Below are 23,511 nucleotides of genomic sequence, written 5' to 3' on the forward strand. Positions count from 1 at the left end.
GCTATTGGTATGTTCAATGTGAGGGTGATTTAATGTGCACTTAAAAAAAAGTATCTAATAATATCAATCGGGAAAGGGAAGCTTATACTATGAAGTAAATATATGAAAATGTGGGGCATACCTACAAAAGTTTTGCAATTCATCCTTGGAAAGGCAAGTGAAGGGGGTCTAAAATCTAGCAGACTCAGAAAGGCCTCCATAATTCCAAATCAAGTAGGGGAGTCTCTAAAGGAAGAGCGGGAGAAAGGGTTAAGGAGGCCATGTTAAAACATTTAGCGGACTAGGATCTCCTCTGAACTGGCTCAGAAGTCTCAAGGGAGATGGTAAAGCTATTAAGAGGACATTAGGAAAACATTCTTGGCTTCAGTGGAAGCTTCTCCCTTAATGAGTCCAAACTAAATACATTAATAAACAGTACCCAAGGCTTTTCTTAGTTGAAGTAGCCATATCAGTCAGCATCTCTGGAGCCACAATGACATTTCTGGGAAGGAACGAATAGCTATTTGTTCATTAGGTTTCTCACAATTGATATAGATGCCAAAAGATGAAGGAAAATACTGGGGGAAATAAATCTATCAATTAATTTTTCTGTATATGGCCTTATTTTATTGACGAGACTCACATAATCTGGTTTTCTATCAGAGCACAGACTGAAAACCACTGAGCCTAGCTCCCACATTACACTGAATTCCTCACTTAGACTTCACTATCTTCTATTCAGATTCCATGCCCTGCCTGCCCCATTCTCCACGAAACAGTCTTAAACCTTAAGGAACCTGATTCACTTTAGGTTATATGCAAGCATGGAATATTCTTGGTGGGGGAAGATCAGGGAACTAGTATTTTAATATGCTACAAAATGCTCTGAAAAACATATACAAATATACACCCAACATTTATCTCATGTTTTTCATTTTATGGAATTCAATTGAACAAATAACATTCAATTTATAAGAAAGAGCTAATAAGAAAAACAAGTCAGGAATTCCCAAGATGCCATAGTCAAGAGTCAGAAATGTTATCTAAGATTTATGTAAATTCTGTACCTGCAAAAGAGTTCTGATTTGGGCTTACCATCTAATAAATACCTCTTTCATGTCCATTCCTACCTCATGCCGCTAAATTTAACTAATCAAAGTTACCTTACTATCAAGTGTCTGATCAAAAGGAATTTGTAATACGATAAATGTACTCTAATGTTAAACAAACACTTTATTGTTTTCACACTGGTTCAACAAGGAAAGACTGATGGTTACAGGCTTAATATTTGAATGCAATTAGTAAAAGTTCAGAGAACAACCATTCAAAATTTAAAAGAGCTATATGAGTGGTGCTGGGAAAATTGGACAGCTACCTGTAAAAGAATGAAATTTGAACATTCTCTAACACCATACACAAAAATAAACTCAAAATGGATTAAAGACCTAAATGTATTGGGTTGACCAAAAAGTGCATTTGTTTTTTTCCGTAAGATGGCTCCAGTAGCACTTAGTTGTCTTTAACTTCATTCGAAACAATTTTGTTAGACTGTATTGTGACAGCTGTCATATCAGTGTGCATTTTAAAACAAACTTACCAAAACTGGTGAATTTTTGTGTAGCCATTTTAATATTGAAGATGGAAGAAAAGAAACAATGTTTTCAGCCTATTATGATTTATTATTTCAAGAAAGGTAAAAATGCAACTGAAACACAGAAAAAGATTTGTACAGTGTATGGACAAGGCACTGTGACTAAGTGAACGTGTCCAAAGTGGTTTGCGAAGTTTCGTGCTGGAGATTTCTCACTGGTCAATGCTCCAGGGTCGGGTAGACCAGTTGAAGTTGATAACGATCAAATAGAGACATTTATAGAGAACAATCAACATTACACCACATGGGAGACAGCTCATATACTCAAAATATCCAAATCAAGCGCTGAAAATCATTTGCACCAGCTTGGTTATGTTAATCGCTTTGATGTTTGGGTTCCACATAAGCTAAGCAAAATAAACCTTCTTGACCATATTTCCCCATGCGATTCTCTACTTAAACATAACGAAAATGTTCCGTTTTTAAAACAAATTGTGATGGGCAATGAAAAGTGGATACTGTACAACAATGTGGAACGGAAGAGATGGTGGGGCAAGTGAAATGAACCACCACCAGCCACACCAAAGGCCGGTCTTCATCCAAAGAAGGTGAAGTTGTGTACATGGTGGGAATGGAAGGGAGTCCTCTATTATGAGCTTTTTCCGGAAAACCAAATGATTAATTCCAAAAAGTACTGCTCCCAATTAGACCAACTGAAAGCAGCACTCGACGAAAAGCGTCTGGAATTAGTCAACAGAAAACGCATAATCTTCCATCAGGATACCGCAAGACAACATGTTTCTTTGACGACCAGGCAAAAACTGTTACAGCTTGGCTGGGAAGTTCTGATTCATCTGCCGTATTCACCAGACATTGCACCTTCAGATTGCCATTTATTTCGGTCTTTACAGAATTCTCTTAATGGAAAAAATGCCAATTTTCTGGAAGACTGTAAAAAACACCTGGAACAGTTCTTTGCTCAAAAAGATAAAACGTTTTAGGAAGATGGAATTATGAAGCTGCACGAAAAAATGGCAGAAGGTAGTGGAACAAAATGGTGAATCCGTTGTTCAATAAAGTTCTTGGTGAAAATGAAAAATGTGTCTTTCATTTTTACTTTAAAAACCAAAGGAACTGTTTGGTCAACCCAATAGGAACAGATACTCTAAAATTCCTAGAGGAAAACTTAGGCAGTACGCTCTTTCACATAAATCACAGCAATATTTTTTTGGATCTGCCTCCTAGAGTAATGGAAATAAAAGCAAAAATAAACTAATGGGACCTAATTAAACTTAAAAGCTTTTGCACAACAAAGGAAACCATAAACAAAACAAAAATATAACCTATGGAATGGGAGAAAATATTTGCAAAGGATGCGCCCGAAAGGGGATTATTTTCCAAAATATACAAACTGCTCATACAGCTCAATATCCAAAAAACAAACAACCCAGTCAAAAACTGGGCAGAAGCCCTAAAGAGACATTTCTCCAAGGAAGACAAACAGATTACCTACAGACACATGAAAAGATGCTCAACAACACTAATTATTAGAGAAACGCAAATCAAAACTACAACGAGGGACTCCCTGGTGGCGCAGTGGTTGAGAGTCTGCCTGCCGATGCAGGGGATACAGGTTCGTGCCCTGGTCTGGGAGGATCCCACATGCCGCGGAGCAGCTGGGCCCGTGAGCCATGGCCGCTGAGCCTGCACGTCCGGAGCCTGTGCTCCGCAACAGGAGAGGCCACAACAGTGAGAGGCCCACGTACCGCAAAAAAAAAAAAAAAAAACTACAATGAGGTATCACCTCATCCCGGTCAGAATGGCCATCATCAAAAAGTCTACAAATAATAAATGCTGGATAGAATGTGGAGAAAAGGGAACATTTCTCCTACATTGTTGGTGGGAATGTAAATTGGTACCGCCACTATGAAGAACAGTATGGAGGTTCCTTAAAAAACTAAAAGTAGCATTACCATATGGTCCAGCAATGCCACTCTTTCCATATATCTGGAAAAGACAAAAACTCTAATTTGAAAAGATACATGCACCCCGATGTTCAAAGCAGCATTATTTACAATAGCCAAGACATGGAAGCAACCTAAATGTCCATCAATAGAGAAATGGATAAAGAAGATGTGGTACACATATACAATGGAATATTACTCAACCATAAAGAAGAATGAAATAATGCCATTTGCAGCAAAATGGATGGAACTAAAGATTATCGTACTAAGTGAAGTAAGTCTGAGAAAGACAAATATCACCTGATATCACTTATATGTGGAATCTAAAAAAGAAAAATGATACAAATGAATTTATAAAACAGAAATAGACTCACAGACATAGAAAACAAACTTATGGTTACCAAAGGGGAAAGGGGGCAGAGGACGGATAAATTAGGAGTTTCGAATTAACAGATACACAGTACTATATACAAAATAGATAAACAACAAAGTCCTGCTGTATAGCACAGGGAACTATATTCAATATCTTGCAATAACCTATAATGGAAAATAATCTGAAAAAAATACATATATATATATATATATATATATATAACTGAATCACTTTGCTGTACACCAGAAACTAACAGAACATTGTAAATCAACTATACCTTAGTTAAAAATATAGAGAGAGAGATTTTTTAAAAGGTATGTGAAAAGAATATTATTGCACAACTAATAAAACATTCATCTCTCTAAAGAGACCTCTACTGAGAAATGAAAACAATGTTGTTTAAAATGTGATATATGAGTTCTGAAGGCCAGGGAAGGCCCTCACCAAGTTAAGAAAATCTGACATTCATGTGCCAGCAGTAGCACATAAGTAGTTGAGCTTCACCAAGGGAAGTGGATTCCAGAGCACGTGCTTAGCCCTTTTGCTTAGACCAGGAAGAAAGAAAAGAAGGAGAAGAAAAAAAGGAACAGAAAAGAGTGAACAATTCTTTAAAAATTCTAAACAAGAAAAGGAGAGTGGCTTTCCCTCAACCAATTTCCAATGGCTAATACTGTGATTTTCATTAAATGGGAACAGATAAAGCTCCGAGGACCTAAGAACCTCATTAGATCACTAAAAAGAAGCAAGTTTTATTAGCCAAAACCACAGATTGACACCCTATAATACATTACACCTAGAAATCTCCAACATTCTGGAATTTTTAATGATTACTGCTAATTAAGAGATTATGACTTTTGAATGTCATAATTTTCACTAACACTGAATTATACATTTTAGGGAGGCAGGAGAACATAGTGGCTAAAAGTCCAGGCCTACTTACTCACCTACAGATTCAATTTTTCACCATAGCCAGAAACAAAATATATAAATTACTATTATCATACAGTATAGATATAGCCATAAGTATTTTTTAATAACAAAAAGAAAGCAAAGTATTTTCTCTCCCTAAACGTGACCCTTCCAGAATAGTCTAAGCCACTTAACTTGTGAGTAGGAAAACACATCAGGCTAAATTAATCCTTTCCAGTTTCCATTGCACTGTTTAATCCAAAACCACCTATTAAAAGCATATAGGTCACCACTTATATTAAAGTGACAAAATATGAAATTAAACATTTCTTATCAATAGTGATCCTCTATTGTACTGTCAGAGATGGAATTCCAAATCATTGCTCAAGCTTTTAGTCAAATTGACAATTACAATGCAAATATTCAGGCTCTGGTTTCTCAAGAATAGGGGTGGGAAGCAATCTTCCTCTCCCTCTTTCTTTGTAATTTTGTGCATTCTGCAAAGAGAATAGAATATAAGCATGGAAAACTTCTCTAATTCTCTCTCGCAAAAAAGAAGAATTGTCATTTCAGTACTATTCTTATGCTCACCAGATGCAATGTGCTTTGAGAACAAACGTATAAAAATCAAGGTTTAAAAAAAAGGCTACCCACATGCTGTATCTAATTATTCAACAAAGTATCCTCTTCAAAGTAATTACCAACTAACAAGGGTATGCTTCCTTTTGTGAAATGGAATTTTAGAAAGATCTGCTTTTGTTTTCTGTCAGCTTACGTTATAATTTCAGGTTTGCAATTTTTGTTCCTAATTTTCAACTGGCATGTCTCCTAATACTTAAAAAAAATTTTAATCTGTCAATTTAAAAGGGTTAATGATCTTCAAGCACACATAAGTGCATCTGTAGAACATCACTTTTAGAGAAAACCACTTTGTAAAAGAAAAAAACGTTCATTTTGTTTTTAAATCTTTTGGTTTTCTTGCTGTTTCTAATTTTTTACACTTTATAAATCTAAGAAACATTTAAAAGGAATCACAAGTTTTCTAGGACAGTTATAAAACATAAACAATATAATGAGAATTCACAAACCTATACCAATAATAATGAATGAATGAATGAATGAGTGGAGAAAAAGACAAGCCCTTCCTGAGAGTAGGAATCCAACTAATAAATGTGAAAGGAATGACAGAATATTTTTTAAATCACGTTTAGTATCACCTATAGCAGTAACTTTCACAAAAGAATCATCAATAGCTGCTAAAATTTGTAGGTGAAAATTTGATGAGAAATAAGCAATTTTCAAGTTTTAAAGAGCCTCCCCATAAGACAAATAATTTAAAAGGTATAATATAGTAACTTCACAGTACAGAAGCCTGGCAAGCAACACCTTAACCAATGTTCAGTTTTTACCAGTATTGGGACAAATCAACACTACATGCCCCCTGATATGATATCCTGGGAAAAACGCAACAGTTCTCTGGGTTTCCTGCCAACAGCCTATAACCTAATCTAGTCATGAGGAAAAAAATCAACAAACCTAAAACAAAAAACATTCTACAAAATAACTGGCTAGCACTCTTCAAAATTGTCAAGGTCATGAATGACAAAGAAAAACTGAAAACCTGTTCCAGATTAAAGGAGACTAAAGAGACATGATGGTCAAATGCTATATGTAATCCTGTATTGTATCTTGGACCAGAAAAGAACTTTAAGTGGCAAAATTAGAATAAAACCTATAGGTTGGAGGGTGCTTCAAGATGGTGGAGGAGTAAGACATGGAGATCACCTTCCTCCCCAAAAATACATCAAAAGTACATTTACATGTGGAACAACTTCTACAGAACACCTACTGAACACTGGCAGAAGACCTCAGACTTCCCAAAAGGCAAGAAACTCCCCACATACCTGGGTAGGGCAAAAGGAAAAACAGTGACAAAAGAATAGGGATGGGACCTGCACCAGTGGGAGGGAGCTGTGAAGGAGGAAAGGTTTCCACACATGAGGAAGCCCCTTCACTGGCAGAGACAGGGGGTGGGCGGGGAAGCTTTGGAGCCACAGGGGAGAGCGCAGCAACAGGGGAGCAAAGGACAAAGCAGAGAGATTCCCGCACAGAGGTTCGGTGCCGACAAGCACCCACCCGCCCGAGGCTTGTGTGTTCACCCGCCGGGGCGGGTGGGGGTTAGGAGCTGAGGCTCGGGCTTCAGAGGTCAGACGGCAAGGAGAGGACTGGGGTTGGCTGCATAAACACAGCCTGAAGGGGGCTAGTGTGCCACAGCTAGCCGAGAGGGAGTCCAGGAAAAAGTCTGGAACGGTCTAAGAGTCAAGAGACCATCGTTTCGGGGCACGAGAGGAAAGGGGATTCAGAGCACCGCCTAAACAATCTTCGGAGACAGGCACGAGCCGCAGCTATCAGTGCGGACCCCAGAGATGGGCATGAAACGCTAACGCTGCTGCTGCAGCCACCACGAATCCTGTGTGCAAGCACAGGAGAACACACAGCATGCCCCAGGCTACTGCAATGTCATGCCAGCCTCTGCCGCCACAGGCTCGCCCCGCATTCCATACCCCTCCCTCCTCCCGGCCTGAGTGAGCCAGAGGCCCCTAATCAGCTGCTCCTTTAACCCCCTCCCGTGCGGGCAGGGAACAGACACCCTTAGGCGGCCCACACACAGAGGTGAGGCCAAAACCGAAGCTGAACCCCAGGAGCTGCGCAAACAAAGAAGAGAAGGGAAATTACTCCGTGAAGCCTCAGGAGCAGTGGATGAAATCCCCAGAGTCAACTTGATGTACCCTGCATCTGTGGACTACCTGAATAGAGAACGAGTCATCCCCAAAGTGAGGCAGTGGACTTTGGGAGCAACTGTAGACTTGGGGTTTGCTGTCTGTGACTGCCTTGTTTCTGATTTTTATGTTTGTCTTAGTATAGTTTTTAGCACTTGATATCATTGGTGGACTTGTTTATTGGTTTGGTTGCTCTCTTCTTCTTTCTTTACTTCTTAATTTTTTATGTTAATAATTATTTTACTTTAATTATTTTATTTTTTCTTTCTGTTTTTCTCCCTCTTCTTCTGAGCCATGCGGTTGACAGGGTCTTGGTGCTCCAAACTGCTGTCAGGCCTGAGCCTCTGAGGTGGGAGAGCCACGTTAAGGACACTGGACCACGAGAGACCTCCAGACCCCACGTAATATCAATCGGCAAGAGCTCTCCCAGAGATCTCCATCTCAATGCTAAGACCCAGCTCTACTCAAGAGCCAGCAAGCTCCAGTGCTGGACACTCCATGCCAAACAACTAGCAAGATAGGAGCACAACCCCACCCATTAGCAGAGAGTCTGCCTAAAATCATACCAAGTTCACAGACACCCCAAAACACACCACCGGATGTGGTCCCACCCACCAGAAAGACAAGATCGAGCCCAACCCAACAGAACACAGGCACCAGTCCCCTCCACCAGGAAGCCTACACAAGCCCCTGGACCAACCTTAGCCACTGGGGGCAGACACCAATAACAACAGGAACTATGAACCTGTAGACTGAGAAGAGGAGACACAAAACACACTAAGCTAAGCAAACTGAGAAGACAGAGAAACACACAGCAGAAGGAGGAGCAAGGTAAAAACCCACCAAACAAAAAACAAGAAAAATCTCAAATAAACAACCTAAACTTATACCTAAAGCAATTAGAGAGAGAACAAAAAAACCCCAAAATTAGCAGAAGGAAAGAAATCAGAAAGATCAGATCAGAAATAAATGAAAAAGAAATGAAGGAAACAATAGCAAAGATCAATAAAACTAAAAGCTGGTTTTTTGAGAAGATAAACAAAATTGATAACCATTAGCCAGACTCATCAAGAAAAAAAGGGAGAAGGCTCAGATCAACAGAATTAGAAATGAAAAAGGAGAAGAAGCAACTGACACTGCAGAAATACAAAGGATCGTGAGAGATTACTACAAGCAACTCTATGCCAATAAAATGGACAACCTGGAAGGAATGGACCAGTTCTTAGAAAAGCACAAGCTTCCGAGACTGAACCACAAAGAAAGAGAAAATATAAACAGACCAATCAAGCACTGAAATTGAAACTGTGATTAAAACTCTTCCAACAAACAAAAGCCCAGGACCAGATGGCTTCACAGGTGAATTCTATCAAACATTTAGAGAAGAGCTAACACCCATCCTTCTCAAACTCTTCCAAAATATAGCAGAGGGAGGAACACTCCCAAACTCACTCTACGAGGCCACCATCACCCTGATACCAAAATCAGACAAAGACCTCACAAAAAAAGAAAACTACAGACCAATATCACTGATGAATATCGATGAAAAAAATCCTCAACAAAATACTAGCTAATAGAATACAACAGCACATTAAAAGGATCATACACCATGATCAAGTGGGGTTTATCCAAGGAATGCAAGGATTCTTCAATATAGGCAAATCAATCAATGTGATAAACCATATTAACAAACCGGAGGAGAAAAACCATATGATCATCTCAATAGATGCAGAAAAAGCTTGACAAAATTCAACACCCATTTATGATAAAAACGCTCCAGAAAGTAGGCATAGAGGGAACTTACCTCAACATAATAAAGGCCATATATGACAAACCCACAGCCAACATCGCTCTCAATGGTGAAAAACTGAAACCATTTCCTTTAAGATCAGGAACAAGACATGGTTGCTCACTCTTACCACTATTATTCAGCATAGTTTTGGAAGTTTTAGCCACAGCAGTCAGAGAAGAAAAAAGAAATAAAAGGAATCCAAATGGGAAAAGAAGAAGTAAAACTGTCACTGTTTGCAGATGACATGGTACTATACATAGAGAATCCTGAAGATGCTACCAGAAAACTACTAGGCTAATCAATGAATTTGGTAAAGTAGCAGGATACAAAATTAATGCACAGAAATCTCTTGCATTCCTATACACTAATGATGAAAAATCTGAAAGTGAAATTAAGGAAATACTCCCATTTACCACTGCAACAAGAAGAATAAAATACCTAGGAATAAACCTACCTAAGGAGACAAAAGACCTGTATGCAGAAAACCTTAAGACACTGATGAAAGAAATTAAAGATGATACAACGGAGAGATATACCATGTTCTTGGATTGGAAGAATCAACATTGTGAAAATGACTATACTACCCAAAGCACTCTACAGATTCAATGCAATCCCTATCAAACTACCACTGGCAGTTTTCACAGAACTAAAACAAACAATTTCACAACTTGTATGCAAACACAAAAGACCCCGAATAGTCAAAGCAATCTTGAGGAAAAAAAAAAGGAGCTGGAGGAATCAGGCTCCCTAACTTCAGACTATACTACAAAGCTACAGTAATCAAGACAATATGGTGCTGGCACGAAAACAGAAACATAGATCAATGGAACAGGATAGAAAGCCCAGAGATAAACCAACACACATATGGTCACCTTATCTTTGAAAGGAGGCAAGAATATACAATGTAGAAAAGACAGCCTCTTCAATAAGTGGTGCTGGGAAAACTGGGCAGCTATATGTAAAAGAATGAAATTAGAACACGTCCTAAGACCATACACAAAAATAAGCTCAAAATGGATTAAAGACCTAAATATAAGGCCAGACATTATAAAACTCATAGAGGAAAACATAGGCAGAACACTCTATGACATAAATCACAGCAAGATCCTTTTTGACCCACCTCTTAGGCAAATGGAAAAAAATAAATAAATAAACAAATGGGACCTAGTAAAACTTACAAGCTTCTGCACAGCAAAGGAAACCATAAACAAGACAAAAAGACAACCCTCAGAATGGGAGAAACATTTGCAAACGAAGCAACTGACAAAGGACTATTCTCCAAAATTTACAAGCAGCTCATGCAGCTCAAGATCAAAAAAACAAACAACCCAATCCAAAAATGGGCAGAAGACCTAAACTGACATTTCTCCAAAGAAGATATACAGATTGCCAACAAACACATGAAAGGATGTTCAACATCACTAATCATTAGAGAAATGCACATCAAAACCACAATGAGGTATCACCTCACAACAGTAAGCATGGCCATCATCAAAAAATCTACAAACAGTAAATCCTGGAGAGGGTGTGGAAGAAAGCAAACCCTCTTGCACCGTTGGTGGGAATGTAAATTGATACAGCCACTATGGAGAGTAGTATGGAGGTTCCTTAAAAAACTTAAAATAGAACTATCATGTGACCCAGCAATCCCACTATTGGGCATATACCCTGAGAAAACCATAATTCAAAAAGAGACATGTACCACAATGTTTATTGCAGCACTATTTACAATAGCCAAGACATGGAAGCAACCCAAGTGTCCATCGACAGATGAATGAATAAAGATATGGCACATATATACAATGGAATATTACTCAGCCATAAAAAGAAACAAAATTGAGTTATTTGTAGTGAGGTGGATGGACACAGAGTCTCTCATACAGAGTGAAGTAAGTCAGAAAGAGAAAAACAAATACCATATGCTAACACATATATGTGGAAACTAAAAAAAAGAAGAAAAAGAAGGGTTCTGATGAACCTAGGGGTAGGACAGGAATAAAGACGCAGACGTACAGAATGGACTTGAGGATATGGGGAGGCGGAAGGGTAAGATGGGATGAAGTGAGAGAGTTGCATTGACATATATACACTACCAAATGTAAAACAGATAGCTAACGGGAATCAGCCACATAGCACAGGGAGATCAGCTCTGTGCTTTGTGACCACCTAGAGGGGTGGGATAGGGAGGGTTGGGGGGGAGACTCAAGACGGAGGGGATATGGAGATATATGTATACATATAGTTGATTCACCCTGTTATACAGCAGAAACTAACACAACATTGTAAAGCAATTATACTCCAATAAAGACGTAAAATAAAAAATTTTTTAAAAACCTATAGGTTAAATCATAGTATTGACCCAATGTTAATTTCCTGTGACTACAGAAGAGAATGTACACACCGTATTATTTAGATTTAAAAGTATTTACATCATGTCAGCAACTAGCTCAAAAAAATTTTTAGATATACATATATATGGAGATACATATATAAAACAATAAAGCAAGTCTGGTAAAATATGAATACTGGGGGAATCAAGGTAAAGGATATACAGAAATTCTTTGTTCTAATTATTCAACTTCTTCATAAGTGTAAAATTTCGAAATAAACAGGTTACCTAAAGTGTAAGTAACCTCCGTTTTGAATTGGTTTGATGATAGTCTAGGCCAGGGATCTGCAAATTTTTTCTATAAAGGGCCAGTCAATACTAATTTTAAGCTTTGTGGGCCATATGGTCTTTTTCACAACATCTCAACTCTGCCAACGGTGTGTCCCAAAAGCACCCACAGACAAACTGAAAATGAATGGGAGTGGCTGCGTTTCAATAAAACTTTATTTACAAAAATCGGCAATGGGACAGATTCAGCCCATAGGCCAGTTTGTTTACCCCTGGTTTAGTTCACACCAAAGAAAATTAATCCAAATAATTATACTTCCAGTTAACATGTATTCAGCACATGCTAGACACTACGTTAAGTGCTTTACCCACATTAACTTATTTACCCCTGCACCAATGTGATCAAGTAAATACTATTATTATTTCCATTTTCCACAGAGGAAATGGGCCTAGAAGTGAAGGAACTTGCCCAAGGTCACACAGCCAGTAAGGCGTAGACTCTGGGTTTGAACCAGGTAGGTTTGTCTTCACACAATGAACTATAACCAATATGCTATACTTCTACAGACTGAACTATATTTTCACATGCAACAACTAAAGAATTATAACGATTTTAACAATAGCTAAATAACCACCAAAACTCAAGATTTACATTCCGAGAAGGTATTTTTCACAAACCTCCTGTAGCTGCAAAGAAATAAGTCCCAGTTGATCCTGCCGTCTTTCCACCAGCTCTCTTTCTGTACGCATCTCTCTTTCTATTTCTTGAAGCCGTCGCTCTACCCGATCTGAAACCTTAACATGAATGAAGAGAAAAGTGAGATTACAGAACTGTTAGGCAAAAAAAAAGACTAAAACTGAAGAGATATTTTACGCCAGATACACTATCGCCTAAAGCATTTAAGATTGGCTTATTTGTAGAATCCTTTTTTAATGACACTATTATAAAACAGATCACAAAAAAAATGACTGAAAGTTGCAATAGCAAACAGTCATTAGTCTCCAATTAATCCAAATCTGGATCCCAATAAAGGACTTAAATTTTCCAAAGTAGAATATAATATGTCAAAAGATCAGAGTTAAAAGTAATAAACTAGAAAATAGTGCCCTCTGGTGAGTTAGAAGAAAAATACCAACTTTGCCTACAACTGCATTTATTACTCTGTTAATGATAAACTGTTCTATCTATTTAGTTCTTTTTCATTTTAATTATCTATGAGCGTGACCTGCCTAGGAAGGTTTTGATATTTATACGCATCAAATAATTGAAAGGGCTTGTCAATCTTTGCTACTATGATCTGCTAAAAATAAACCAGCTGTAAAAGATCAAAAACTAAAGTCAAACTGCAAAGTGTTTAATTGGGACTCTCTAAAATAAACATGAAAGAATTTTCTCTCTGATGTGAGATCTTCCTTGCTAAAAGTTGTGCAAATGCAAACACACTTCAGAAGCATCACTATACAGTCCCCTAAATAAAATATACACTATTTGACTATTTGTGTGTATTTCACAGAGGAGGTACAGTAGATAGAAGAGAAGCAATAAATACAGCCCTGTTATAAGAAATCTTTTGCCATAAATTCTATAGAGTCAAGAAAGGTCCTGGTCACAAGGGATCTTACTGGGGCAATAGGAATGTTCTAAACTGGATTATGGCGATAGCTGCACAACCCAGTACTTCACTAAAAATCACTGAATTTTACACTTAAAGCAGATTAATTTTATGGTAAATTACACCTCAAGTCAGGTTGTTTTTTAAAAAGACATTGGTAAACATAAGTTTAATTAGTCAATAAAGGCTGAGCAAAAATATTCCATCAAAAAATGAGCAGTTAACATTTACCAAGACTGGTAAGTCTTGGGTTTCCAACTTCGAGTGCTGAAAAACAATTAAGATGTTTACTATGATATTCACAGTGCCTTACTAAAACTTCAAAATAGCCTTCAGCATCAAGCTTCTTATTTATCCTAACAATCAACCCTAATATCCCAACAATTTATTACTGCATCTGAAATAAAGGCAGTACCAGCTGCTATAGAAAACATTATAAATAAATACTGAAAAATAAAAAGTTGTTAATTCATTCCATTTTTACAAAATGGAAATATCTTTATCGTTCAATATCAATATAAAAAGTAATAGCAACACTTATCAAAAATAAATAACAGGGAACCACCTCAAGCACACTAGGATGGCTATTAACAAAAAACAGAAAACAAGTGCTGGGGAGGCTGCAGGGGAACTGAAACCCTGGCGCACTGGTGGTGGTTTGTAAAAGTGGGCGGCCGCTATGGAGAAGAGTGCGGTGGTTCCTTAAAAAATAAAAACAAAGGTAGCATATGATCCAGCAATTCCATTTCTAGGCATATGCCTAAAAGAACTGAAATCAGGGTCTCAGAGGGATATATGCGCACACCCATGTTCAAAGCAGCATCATCCACAATAGCCAAAATGCGGAAGCAACTCAAGTGTCCATTGACAGATAAATAGATAAACCAAATGTGGTTTATACATACAATGGAATATTATCGAGCCTTAAAAAGGAAGACATCCTTACACTTGCTATAACATGAATGAATCTTGAAGGCCTTATGCTAAGTGAGATAAGCCAATCACAAAAAGACAAATACTGTATCATTCCACTTATATCAGGTATGTAGAATAGTCATATCCATAGAAACAGAAAATAGAATGGTAGTTGCCAGAGGCTGGGGGAAGGGGGAATAGGTAGTTGTTTAATGGGTGTAGTTTCAGTTTTGTAAGATTAAAAGAGTTCTGTATTTGGTTGCACAACCACATGAAGGTACATAACACTACTAAACTGAACACTTAAAAATGGATAAGATGGTAAATTTTAGGTTATATGTATTTCACAACAATTAAAAATAAACAAACAAATATAGAATAAAAAACTTTTTAAATCTGCTAATACCACCTAGCACGAAAAAAATAATGCTAAGTACTTTGTTGTATACTTCCAGAAATTTTTCTATGCATATGTGTATGACCAGTCAAACACATATCAATTTCATTTAAATTTTTAAACAAAAATTGGTTGTTATACATAGTATTTTATAGATTTTTTCAGTTTATATATATATATATATATATATATATATATATATTTCCATTTTTTTTTTCCCACCGATCACAGACAACTTTCCATGACAACAAATCTACATCCTCATTTTTAGCAAAGGCATAGTTCTCTGTAATTGATTAAAATAATTCCCTGTTGATAATGGGATAACAATTAATATTTATTTTTAAATATTAACATCTCAGTGATGAGATGTTACTGCCATGATTAGGTTATAAAAATTCTAACTTTCAATCCTGCTAGCATGTTCTCTCTTGCCTTCTCACTTGCTTGCTCTAATGAAGCAAGCTGCCATGTTGTGAGATGCTCTGTGGAGAAACCATGTGTCAAAGAAACAAAAGAGGCCTCTGACCAACAGATCATGATGCTTGATGCTTCAGTCCATTAACCTACAAGGAACTGAATGAGCGAGGAAGCAGATCTATTCTAGTCAAGGCTTGAGATGACTGCAGCCTGTGAGAGACCCAGAGCCAAACAACCCAGCTAAGCCATGCCTGCATTCCTAACCCACAGAAACTGTGAAATAATAGAAGTTTTAAGCCACTGAGTTTGGGGAGATTTGTTATGCAGCCATAGATGACTAATGCAATTTTAAATTGGTTTTCAAATAAATCCTCACCCAAGAAATAAAGAGTCTGATGAAGAAAAATATATATATATTCTCCACTCCATCCACAAAATGGCTATCCATTTCATAGAATTTGGTTCTCCATTTCAAACTATTACAGCTCCCCATTTCTTCCATGGTAAAGGAATTTTAACTAGACAGGTGGCTACAAAATATAATCAATACATTTTCTGGCCTCTGCAGCTGCTAGCTGGCCATGTGACTTAAATTTTGGTAAATGGGATACATGCATAAATGTTGTGACAACTTCAAGAAATTATCCATAACAGATAGCGCATAGGCGCCTTTTGCTCTCATACTCATTCCTTCCTCTGTCTTGCTGCCTAGTACACAGATGCTGCCATCTCCGACCATAAATTTGAGACCATAACAGCAGGAAAAACAAAAAGAGGATGACAGGAAGAGCCTGAAGCTATTACATACTGTAGATCAGTGCACACCACGTGGAACCCTGAACTCCCTACTTCAGACTTTCCCACAGGAGAGAAATAACTTAGTCTTTTTTTCCCAATCACTATTATTTGGGGTTTTCAGCTATTTACGGCTGAAACTGATCTTAACTGACAAAGAGAAGCACTTAGTGGAAGGCAAAATGCTAAGCAAATACAACTACTGCCTTATACAACCATCGGAACATGGGAAAATAGTCATATCCTGCTCTGTTTCAGTCAAGCCTGAAGAAAACTATAATAAAATGAATAGGCACTATAGCTAGTCAGTATTGAGGAAAAAATAAAACAGATACACAAACTAGCATGATTGAAAATGAATAAACACAGGAAGTATTTTATGAATTTCAACAGTGGTAGAATTATAATCTGGTGGCCTGTAAGGCCACCAAAGTATCTTTATCGACCCAATCATCCAGACAGATCAATATGCTCAAAGTACTTTCCTTTTCCTACTGCTAATACACTGATTTACCCAACTCCAACTAAGTCAGCAACAGCCAAAGACCTAAAATACACATTTCTATAACTCCAGTTTTCTCTTTATCTATTCTTTCTCGTCTATGTCTACATTACATTCTGTATCAGTTAGGGTACAGTCTAGGCTCTCTCAAAAAGATCAAACATACATCAGCTAAAATAAGATTAGTATTACATGCGTGCTCTCTCATCTTACAGCCCAGAAGAAAGCAGGACAAGCTGGCAGGCCACTCTGCTCCCTAAGGTCATTCAGAGGTCCAGGTTCCTTCCACCTCTTGTTCCACCACCCCTAGGTAGTTATCCTCACCTGCCTGGTTTAAGCTGGGTTAATGCTACATCCCCATTTCAACCCACATAAGGAGAAAGAAAGTCCCAGACAAGTGGCTTTGTTACAAGGAGACAACCCAGAAGTTGCATGTACCACTTTTACTCACACTTAGCCACATGGTCACGACTTAGCCACACAGGAAAACTGAGACATGTCATCTCTACCTGAGTAATCACATGCCTAGATAAAACTGCCAGGGGTGTGGAGAGGGCTGATAAGGGAAGGAAGATGCAGATCTGATACTAAAGGAAAGAAGAAACTCAATACAACGGGCCGATGAGAACTAACATAACTTCAACACACATATTATAATTTTAAGGTAAGCCACCTTTCATCCTTTTTTGGAAAAGAGTAAGATAAATGCTAATTCTCAGATGAAAGTATTAAAAAGAAGACATTTAAAATACTAATTATAAAATTGAGCAGTATGTAACAAATTACAAATGCACATAGACTTTAACCTTGTAAATCCACTTCTAGAAATTTATTCTACCAATTTACTTTCCCATGTGAAAAATGGTACATGTACAAGATCAATAATTGCAGTGCTGTGTATAAAAGAAAAGATTTAAACCACCGAAATGTCCATCAATATAAGCCTGGTTAAATAAATTTTGGGACATTCATTCAATAGAATGCTTTAAATATTAAAAGAAAAGGAATTAGGAAGCTCATGAGAGGCTAATATGGAACAATCTCAAATCTCAAAAATACATTATGTGAAAAAGGCAATATACAGAACAGTGTGTTTATTAGGCTAACTGCTAACAATTAAATAACAAAAAAGGGAGAGCAGGAGAGGCCTCTCTCAGGGTAGCGACATTCAACAGGAGCCTTGAATGACAAAAGGGAGCTAGCCATGCAAAAAACTGGGGGAATAAAAGTGAAGCCAGTGCAAAGACCGTAAGGTAGGAATGAGTTTGGCAAATTCAAGGAACATAGAAAAAGCCAGATAATGCAGGCAGTATAGGCTATGCTAAGGAATTTGAAAAAGAAAAAGCTCAGGTAGGATTTTAAAAAGCATGGGAGTAATTCACTGTGATGACAATTTTTAAAAATCACTTGGGGGAATTCCCTGGCAGGCCAGTGGTTAGGACTCTGCGCTCTCACTTCTGAGGGCCCAGGTTCAATCCCTGGTCAGGGAACTAAAATCCCAAAGTCTGTGTGGCGCAGCCAAAACATAAAAAATAAAATGAAAAATAATAAAATAAAAAGTAAAAATCACTTGGTAACTGTCAGCACAGATATGCGCAATTGTAGGAGGTAAGAGACCAAGTTCAATGCAGTCTACTGCAGTGAACTCATAAAAAGTGACTGAACAGAAGTATTAAGCAGATACAGATAGAATTGAGCAAGATTTCAGAAATAAAAAGGACAAGATTTGATAATGGATTGGAAGTGTGGTATGTAGAAAAAGATGTGGAGTGAATCCTAGGTGACCACTGGATGGATTGTGATGCCCTTTCCTGAGACAGGGAAGACCAAAGCAAGAGCAAGTAAAAACAGTTCTAAACAGAATGGCATGGACTTTGTACCTAAGGACACAGCATATATTTGCAACTTTTGAATGATAAGATAATTCCCAATAATAAAAATTATTTTAAGGACTGCATTTATTATTGCCTCCTCACATTTACTTTCTATTTGTAAGACCTAAGGGAAAAATATTAACAACATCACCCAATACTAAAAAATTCGTTTTTATCAGAGTATGTACCAATCAATCAAATTTACTACTAAGATATCAAAAAGTCCTGAATCTCTAAATTTACTTATAAAAATAGCAAAATAGGGACTTCCCTGGTGGCGCAGTGGTTGAGAATCCGTCTCCCAATGCAGGGGACATGGGTTCAAGCTCTGGCCCGGGAAGATACCACATGCCGCAGAGCAACTAAGCCCATGTACTACAGCTCCTGGGCCTGAGCTCTGCAGCCCACAAGCCACAACTACTGAGCCCACGTGCGGCAACTACTGAAGCCACATGCCTAGAGCCAGTGCTCCACAACGAGAGGCCCATGCACCGTGGCGGAAGAGTGGTCCCCACTCGCCGCAACCAGAGAGAGCTTGCGTGCAGCAACGGAGACCCAATGCAGCCAAAAATAAATAAATATATTTATTAAATAAATTAATTAAATTAATTAAAATAGCAAAATAACAGAATAAAAATTAGAATACCTTTAACGTTAGCATTTAATGAAAGGAGGTGAAACAAAAGCAAAAGCATTCTGTTTATAGGATTGTATTCTGGCTTTTCAATATGTTGATCCCTCAGATCTTTAATAATGTCTGCTGGTTTAAAATACATTCCAGGGCTTCCCTGGTGGCGCAGTGGTTGAGAGTCCGCCTGCCGATGCAGGGGACACGGGTTCGTGCCCCGGTCCGGGAAGATCCCACATGCCGTGGAGCGGCTGGGCCCGTGAGCCACGGCCGCTGAGCCTGCGCGTCTGGAGCCTGTGCTCCGCAATGGGAGAGGCCACAACAGCGAGAGGCCCGCGTACCGCAAAAAAAAAAAAACAAATCCATTCCAGTAAGTATTTGTTACTTATCCTGCTGTTGTAATCTGTGCAATAACCATCTGACTAAACACAGTGTTGAGAAAGTTTTTAGAGTCAATTTATGATTAACTCTTCCAGAAGTAGCTGGATCCACGTTTACATTTTTAATTTAAATAGTGACCCTCCTACAGAAATAAAAATAAAATTGTCTTTTTCTTCCATAAATAATCAAACTTAATATGCACTCATATCACACTCAAGCGGGTAAAGCCTAGACAACTAATAGACTAAAATTTCCCCTGTGGTATGAGGCGCACAAAATATTGTTTATTATCACAATTGTTAACAGAAAATATTTTCCATAGCATCATGCTATAAATAATATCTCCCTTCCAATGGGCAGTTTGAAAAAAGAACAAACAAAATTATGATTCCCAAAGGATTAACAAATTAAATCTTGGCGTGTTTGATAGGAATACTTTTTGCCCCTCAAAGAAAAATGTGTTCTATAAACTTTCAAGATGTATTTTAGTTACTGAGAAAATGCATGATGAACAATTGCAATCTCAGAATAATGCACAATAATTCTGATTAACAGGAGTTACCAAAAGGAAGTGAAATTGGTGGGAGATAGGAGCAGTCATTCATTTTTCTTTATATATTTGTACAATATTTAAAAGTTTGCCGCAGTGAATGTGCATCACTTTGGTAATTTTATTTTACACTTAAACCTGGAGGGGGGAACACAGCTGCAGCCTCTGAGAAGTTTAATGCTCAAACAACAAAACCGCATCTTCCCTGACAACATGCTATCATGAATTCACAAATACAACACAATATGTCAAACAGTTATAAAATGTAAATGTTGACTTCAGTTGGAATAAGTGAGTCACAATATCTATATTAAGCCTTGCACAGGTTGAAAGTAAACACCACGTGGCCTTCAGAAGACCTTCTAAAATTCCACAATATTATTTTTAAGTTTTGCATTAGGCAATTGTTTCTTAATCAGAACTACATACACCCATGTGAGGTTTGACATGCTCTCTGTACAGTTATGAGACAACCCTACTTTGAAAGCAAATTACAGAAAGCACAAAACAAGGTGTAACATCACAACTTGATGCGAGGAACTAGCAGATGAACAATTCAACCAAGTGCACAGTTAGGTGTGTATGATTTTCCAGGTTTTGACAACATAAAAAGATGTGCCCTGATGAGCTGGGCCCACTGGACAGTTGAGTAAACAAGCAAGTTGTATAAACCAATTACACCAAAGAACTGAGCACTAGTGAGGTATGACATCTATGGAATAGCTGTGCAATCATAGCTTTTATCTGATGTGGGATAATTTTTGATGGATAGTAATGATGAGAGAACTCAGGCTTTCTCTGAATTCAGCTGCTAAGATTGAACTCAGTGGTTATATTTTAAACCCACATTAACACTCTAGACTATATAGACAGTACTTGCTAACTTTACTTGCTATATGAAAGAAATATAAATGAAGTAGCTCAGGTCCTCTTGTAAAAATGGCAAAACGTGAAACTTAAAAAATGTACTGTGCATTATGCAAATTAGCATTTCAAACTCCCCAAACTCAAACTATCCCACCTATCTAACAATGTCAAAAACCAGCATGACCATTGGATATGTCCACGGCTTAGTCAGATCTATAAGGATCTCAGCAGAACATTGAAGATATCTGAGTTTGGATCAAATCCCTCGATACAAGCATGCTCACGAGTTGTATACCTATGTAGCAAGTAATAGAAGCCTCATACAAGTGCATTAAGAATCACAAACATAGTAATGGAATCTGATAGATATAGAAAGATTCAGGGAGTTTCACTTCTAAAAATGACAGACTAGATAATTCAGACCAATCCTTCCACTGAAAATAACTTAAATAGCAAGAAATAATACTTTAAATATCTGTTTTAAGGCATTGGAAAGCTAAAGAGATAAAGACATATGAGACCAAGATGCAAGAGAAAAAAGAAACCCTATCCTTTCTCTCTCAAATATCAGCCCATTTCAGAAAAGGCAGCAGAGACACTGAGAAGCTTAATAATTTTTCAACAGATGCATAGGGTTAAAGAGGAAAAACAAGTTGAGAGCCCTTCCCAGGAAGGAGGTGCCTGGTTAAACTTCTCCATCCCCACAACCCAGCCTGTGGGCTGGAATCCTGAAGGACTATACAGTAGCAGGAAGGATGAATCAAAAATAGTTGAAACCTGGCACTAAAGTTTAACACTGAAATATCTCAACAATAAATGATAAGGTAATTCATGAGTGCTATGGCCCCTAATCTAATCTGTAACCAAAAGGAAACATGTCCTTTCATACATAGTAATTATCAAGTTATCTATGCAAGTTTACTTTGAAGAGAATGAAATAGTTTCTGTCATCAAAAATAACTAGACAATCAAAAGTAAACAGAAGGCAAAAACAATGCAATCAAAATCCCAGGAAAATAAGACGTAATAGAAACAGACCTATAGAAGATCCAGATGATGGAGTTATGAGACACAGATACACAGATTGAGGATTAGAACTACAAAGTAAAAAGAAAAGAAATAAAAATTCTAGAAATGAAATTGTAATAAGTGAAAATAAAAATCAGTGGGTGGTTTTAATAGATTTGATTCAGCTGAAGAAAGGGACTAAATGAAAGGTCAGAAGAAAACATTCCAAATGAAAAATGGAGAAACAAATTTTAAAAATCATAAAAATGGGGCTTCCCTGGTGGTGCAGTGGTTGAGAGTCTGCCTGCCAACGCAGGGGACATGGGAAAAGATGGAAAATGAACTAAATTAAATTTTAACAAAAGGTTCCATTAAGAGAGTTTTAAAAATAAGAAGCAGCAGCTGTAGAATAGGAGACAATATTTGCAATACGGATAACTGACAAAGTGCTTGTATACTAAATATATAAAAACCTCCCACAAATCAATAACAAAAAGACAATCAAGCCAGTAAAAAAGTGGGCAAAAGAAGCAAACTGGCATTTCAAAAAAGAAACTAGCCAATAGCCGACAAACATACGAAAAGATGCTCATCATTGAGCTCATCATTGAGCATCATGAGTAATCATGAAAATGCCAATAAAACCATGCTGAGATACTGTAAGCACCTAACATAATGGCTACTAATGAAAGACTAATGATACCAAGTCTTTGAAAAGCAACACAATTTCTCATATGCTGCTAAAGAGTGTAAATTAGTGAAGCCACTTTGAACACCTGTTTATCAGTATCTACTAAATTGGAAGGCACCTAACAATTGCACTCCATGTTATATACCAACAGAAATGCAAACACGTGCACTAAAACAATAAGATTGGTAGCAGTAGATTATGCGTAATAGCCCACAATTTGAAATAATTCAAATACCTATCATAAAATGTTAAAATATATTGCAGTATATCCATACGATGCAACACTAAGGAGCAATAAAAAATGAACAAACTGCAAGTACATGACACGTCACCCAGAAATATCACAATTATGATCAGCAAAAGAAGTCAGACACAAAAGATGCCCTACATGGTTCCATTTATATAAAAAGTTCAAAACAGGTGAAATTAATCTATAGGTTTAAAAGTCAAAATAGTGGTCAGAAAAGGAGAAATTAGTGATTGGAAGGGGGAATAAGGAGGCTTCTTGTGCACTGGCAATGTTCTATTTCTAGATCTGGGTGGTGGTTTCATGGGTGTGCTCACCTTGTAATAATTCATCAAGCTATATAATAATACATGTACTTTTCTATAAGTACATTGTACCTCCAAACTTTTTAAATTAAAAATAAGAGAAAATAAGTTGATCTCTTTAAAAATAGAGCATATCCATATCTTAGCATATGTGGCCAATAAATTCAAACTCCAAAATAAATTCAGCACATCTATGTAAGAAACTGTAAACACAGTAACATCTGGAGAAAAATTACAACTGGAGAAAAATTATCTGCTTTTATTAGGAAACTCTCAATTTTAATAAAACAAGTTAAGAAAATTCTGCTACTATCCC

The 23,511-nt window shown here is 37.4% G+C and overlaps 1 protein-coding gene across 8 annotated transcripts in view; it reads right to left on the reverse strand.

Moving 5' to 3' along the window:
* The window catches only part of CEP128 (centrosomal protein 128), a 455,276-nt gene that overhangs the window by 380,555 nt on the left and 51,210 nt on the right, over window positions 1-23,511 (reverse strand). For all 8 annotated transcript variants that reach the window (XM_089908039.1, XM_089908032.1, XM_089908034.1 and 5 more), the window contains one exon: window positions 12,681-12,797. In XM_089908039.1, coding sequence (XP_089764165.1) covers window positions 12,681-12,797 — 117 coding nt within the window. The remainder of the gene's footprint in view (window positions 1-12,680; window positions 12,798-23,511) is intronic.

Source organism: Delphinapterus leucas, chromosome 2 (assembly GCF_059928025.1).
Source record: "Delphinapterus leucas isolate spDelLeu-1000000601 "Yukka" chromosome 2, BTC_Dleu_Yukka2, whole genome shotgun sequence".
NCBI classification, from domain to species: domain Eukaryota; kingdom Metazoa; phylum Chordata; class Mammalia; order Artiodactyla; family Monodontidae; genus Delphinapterus; species Delphinapterus leucas.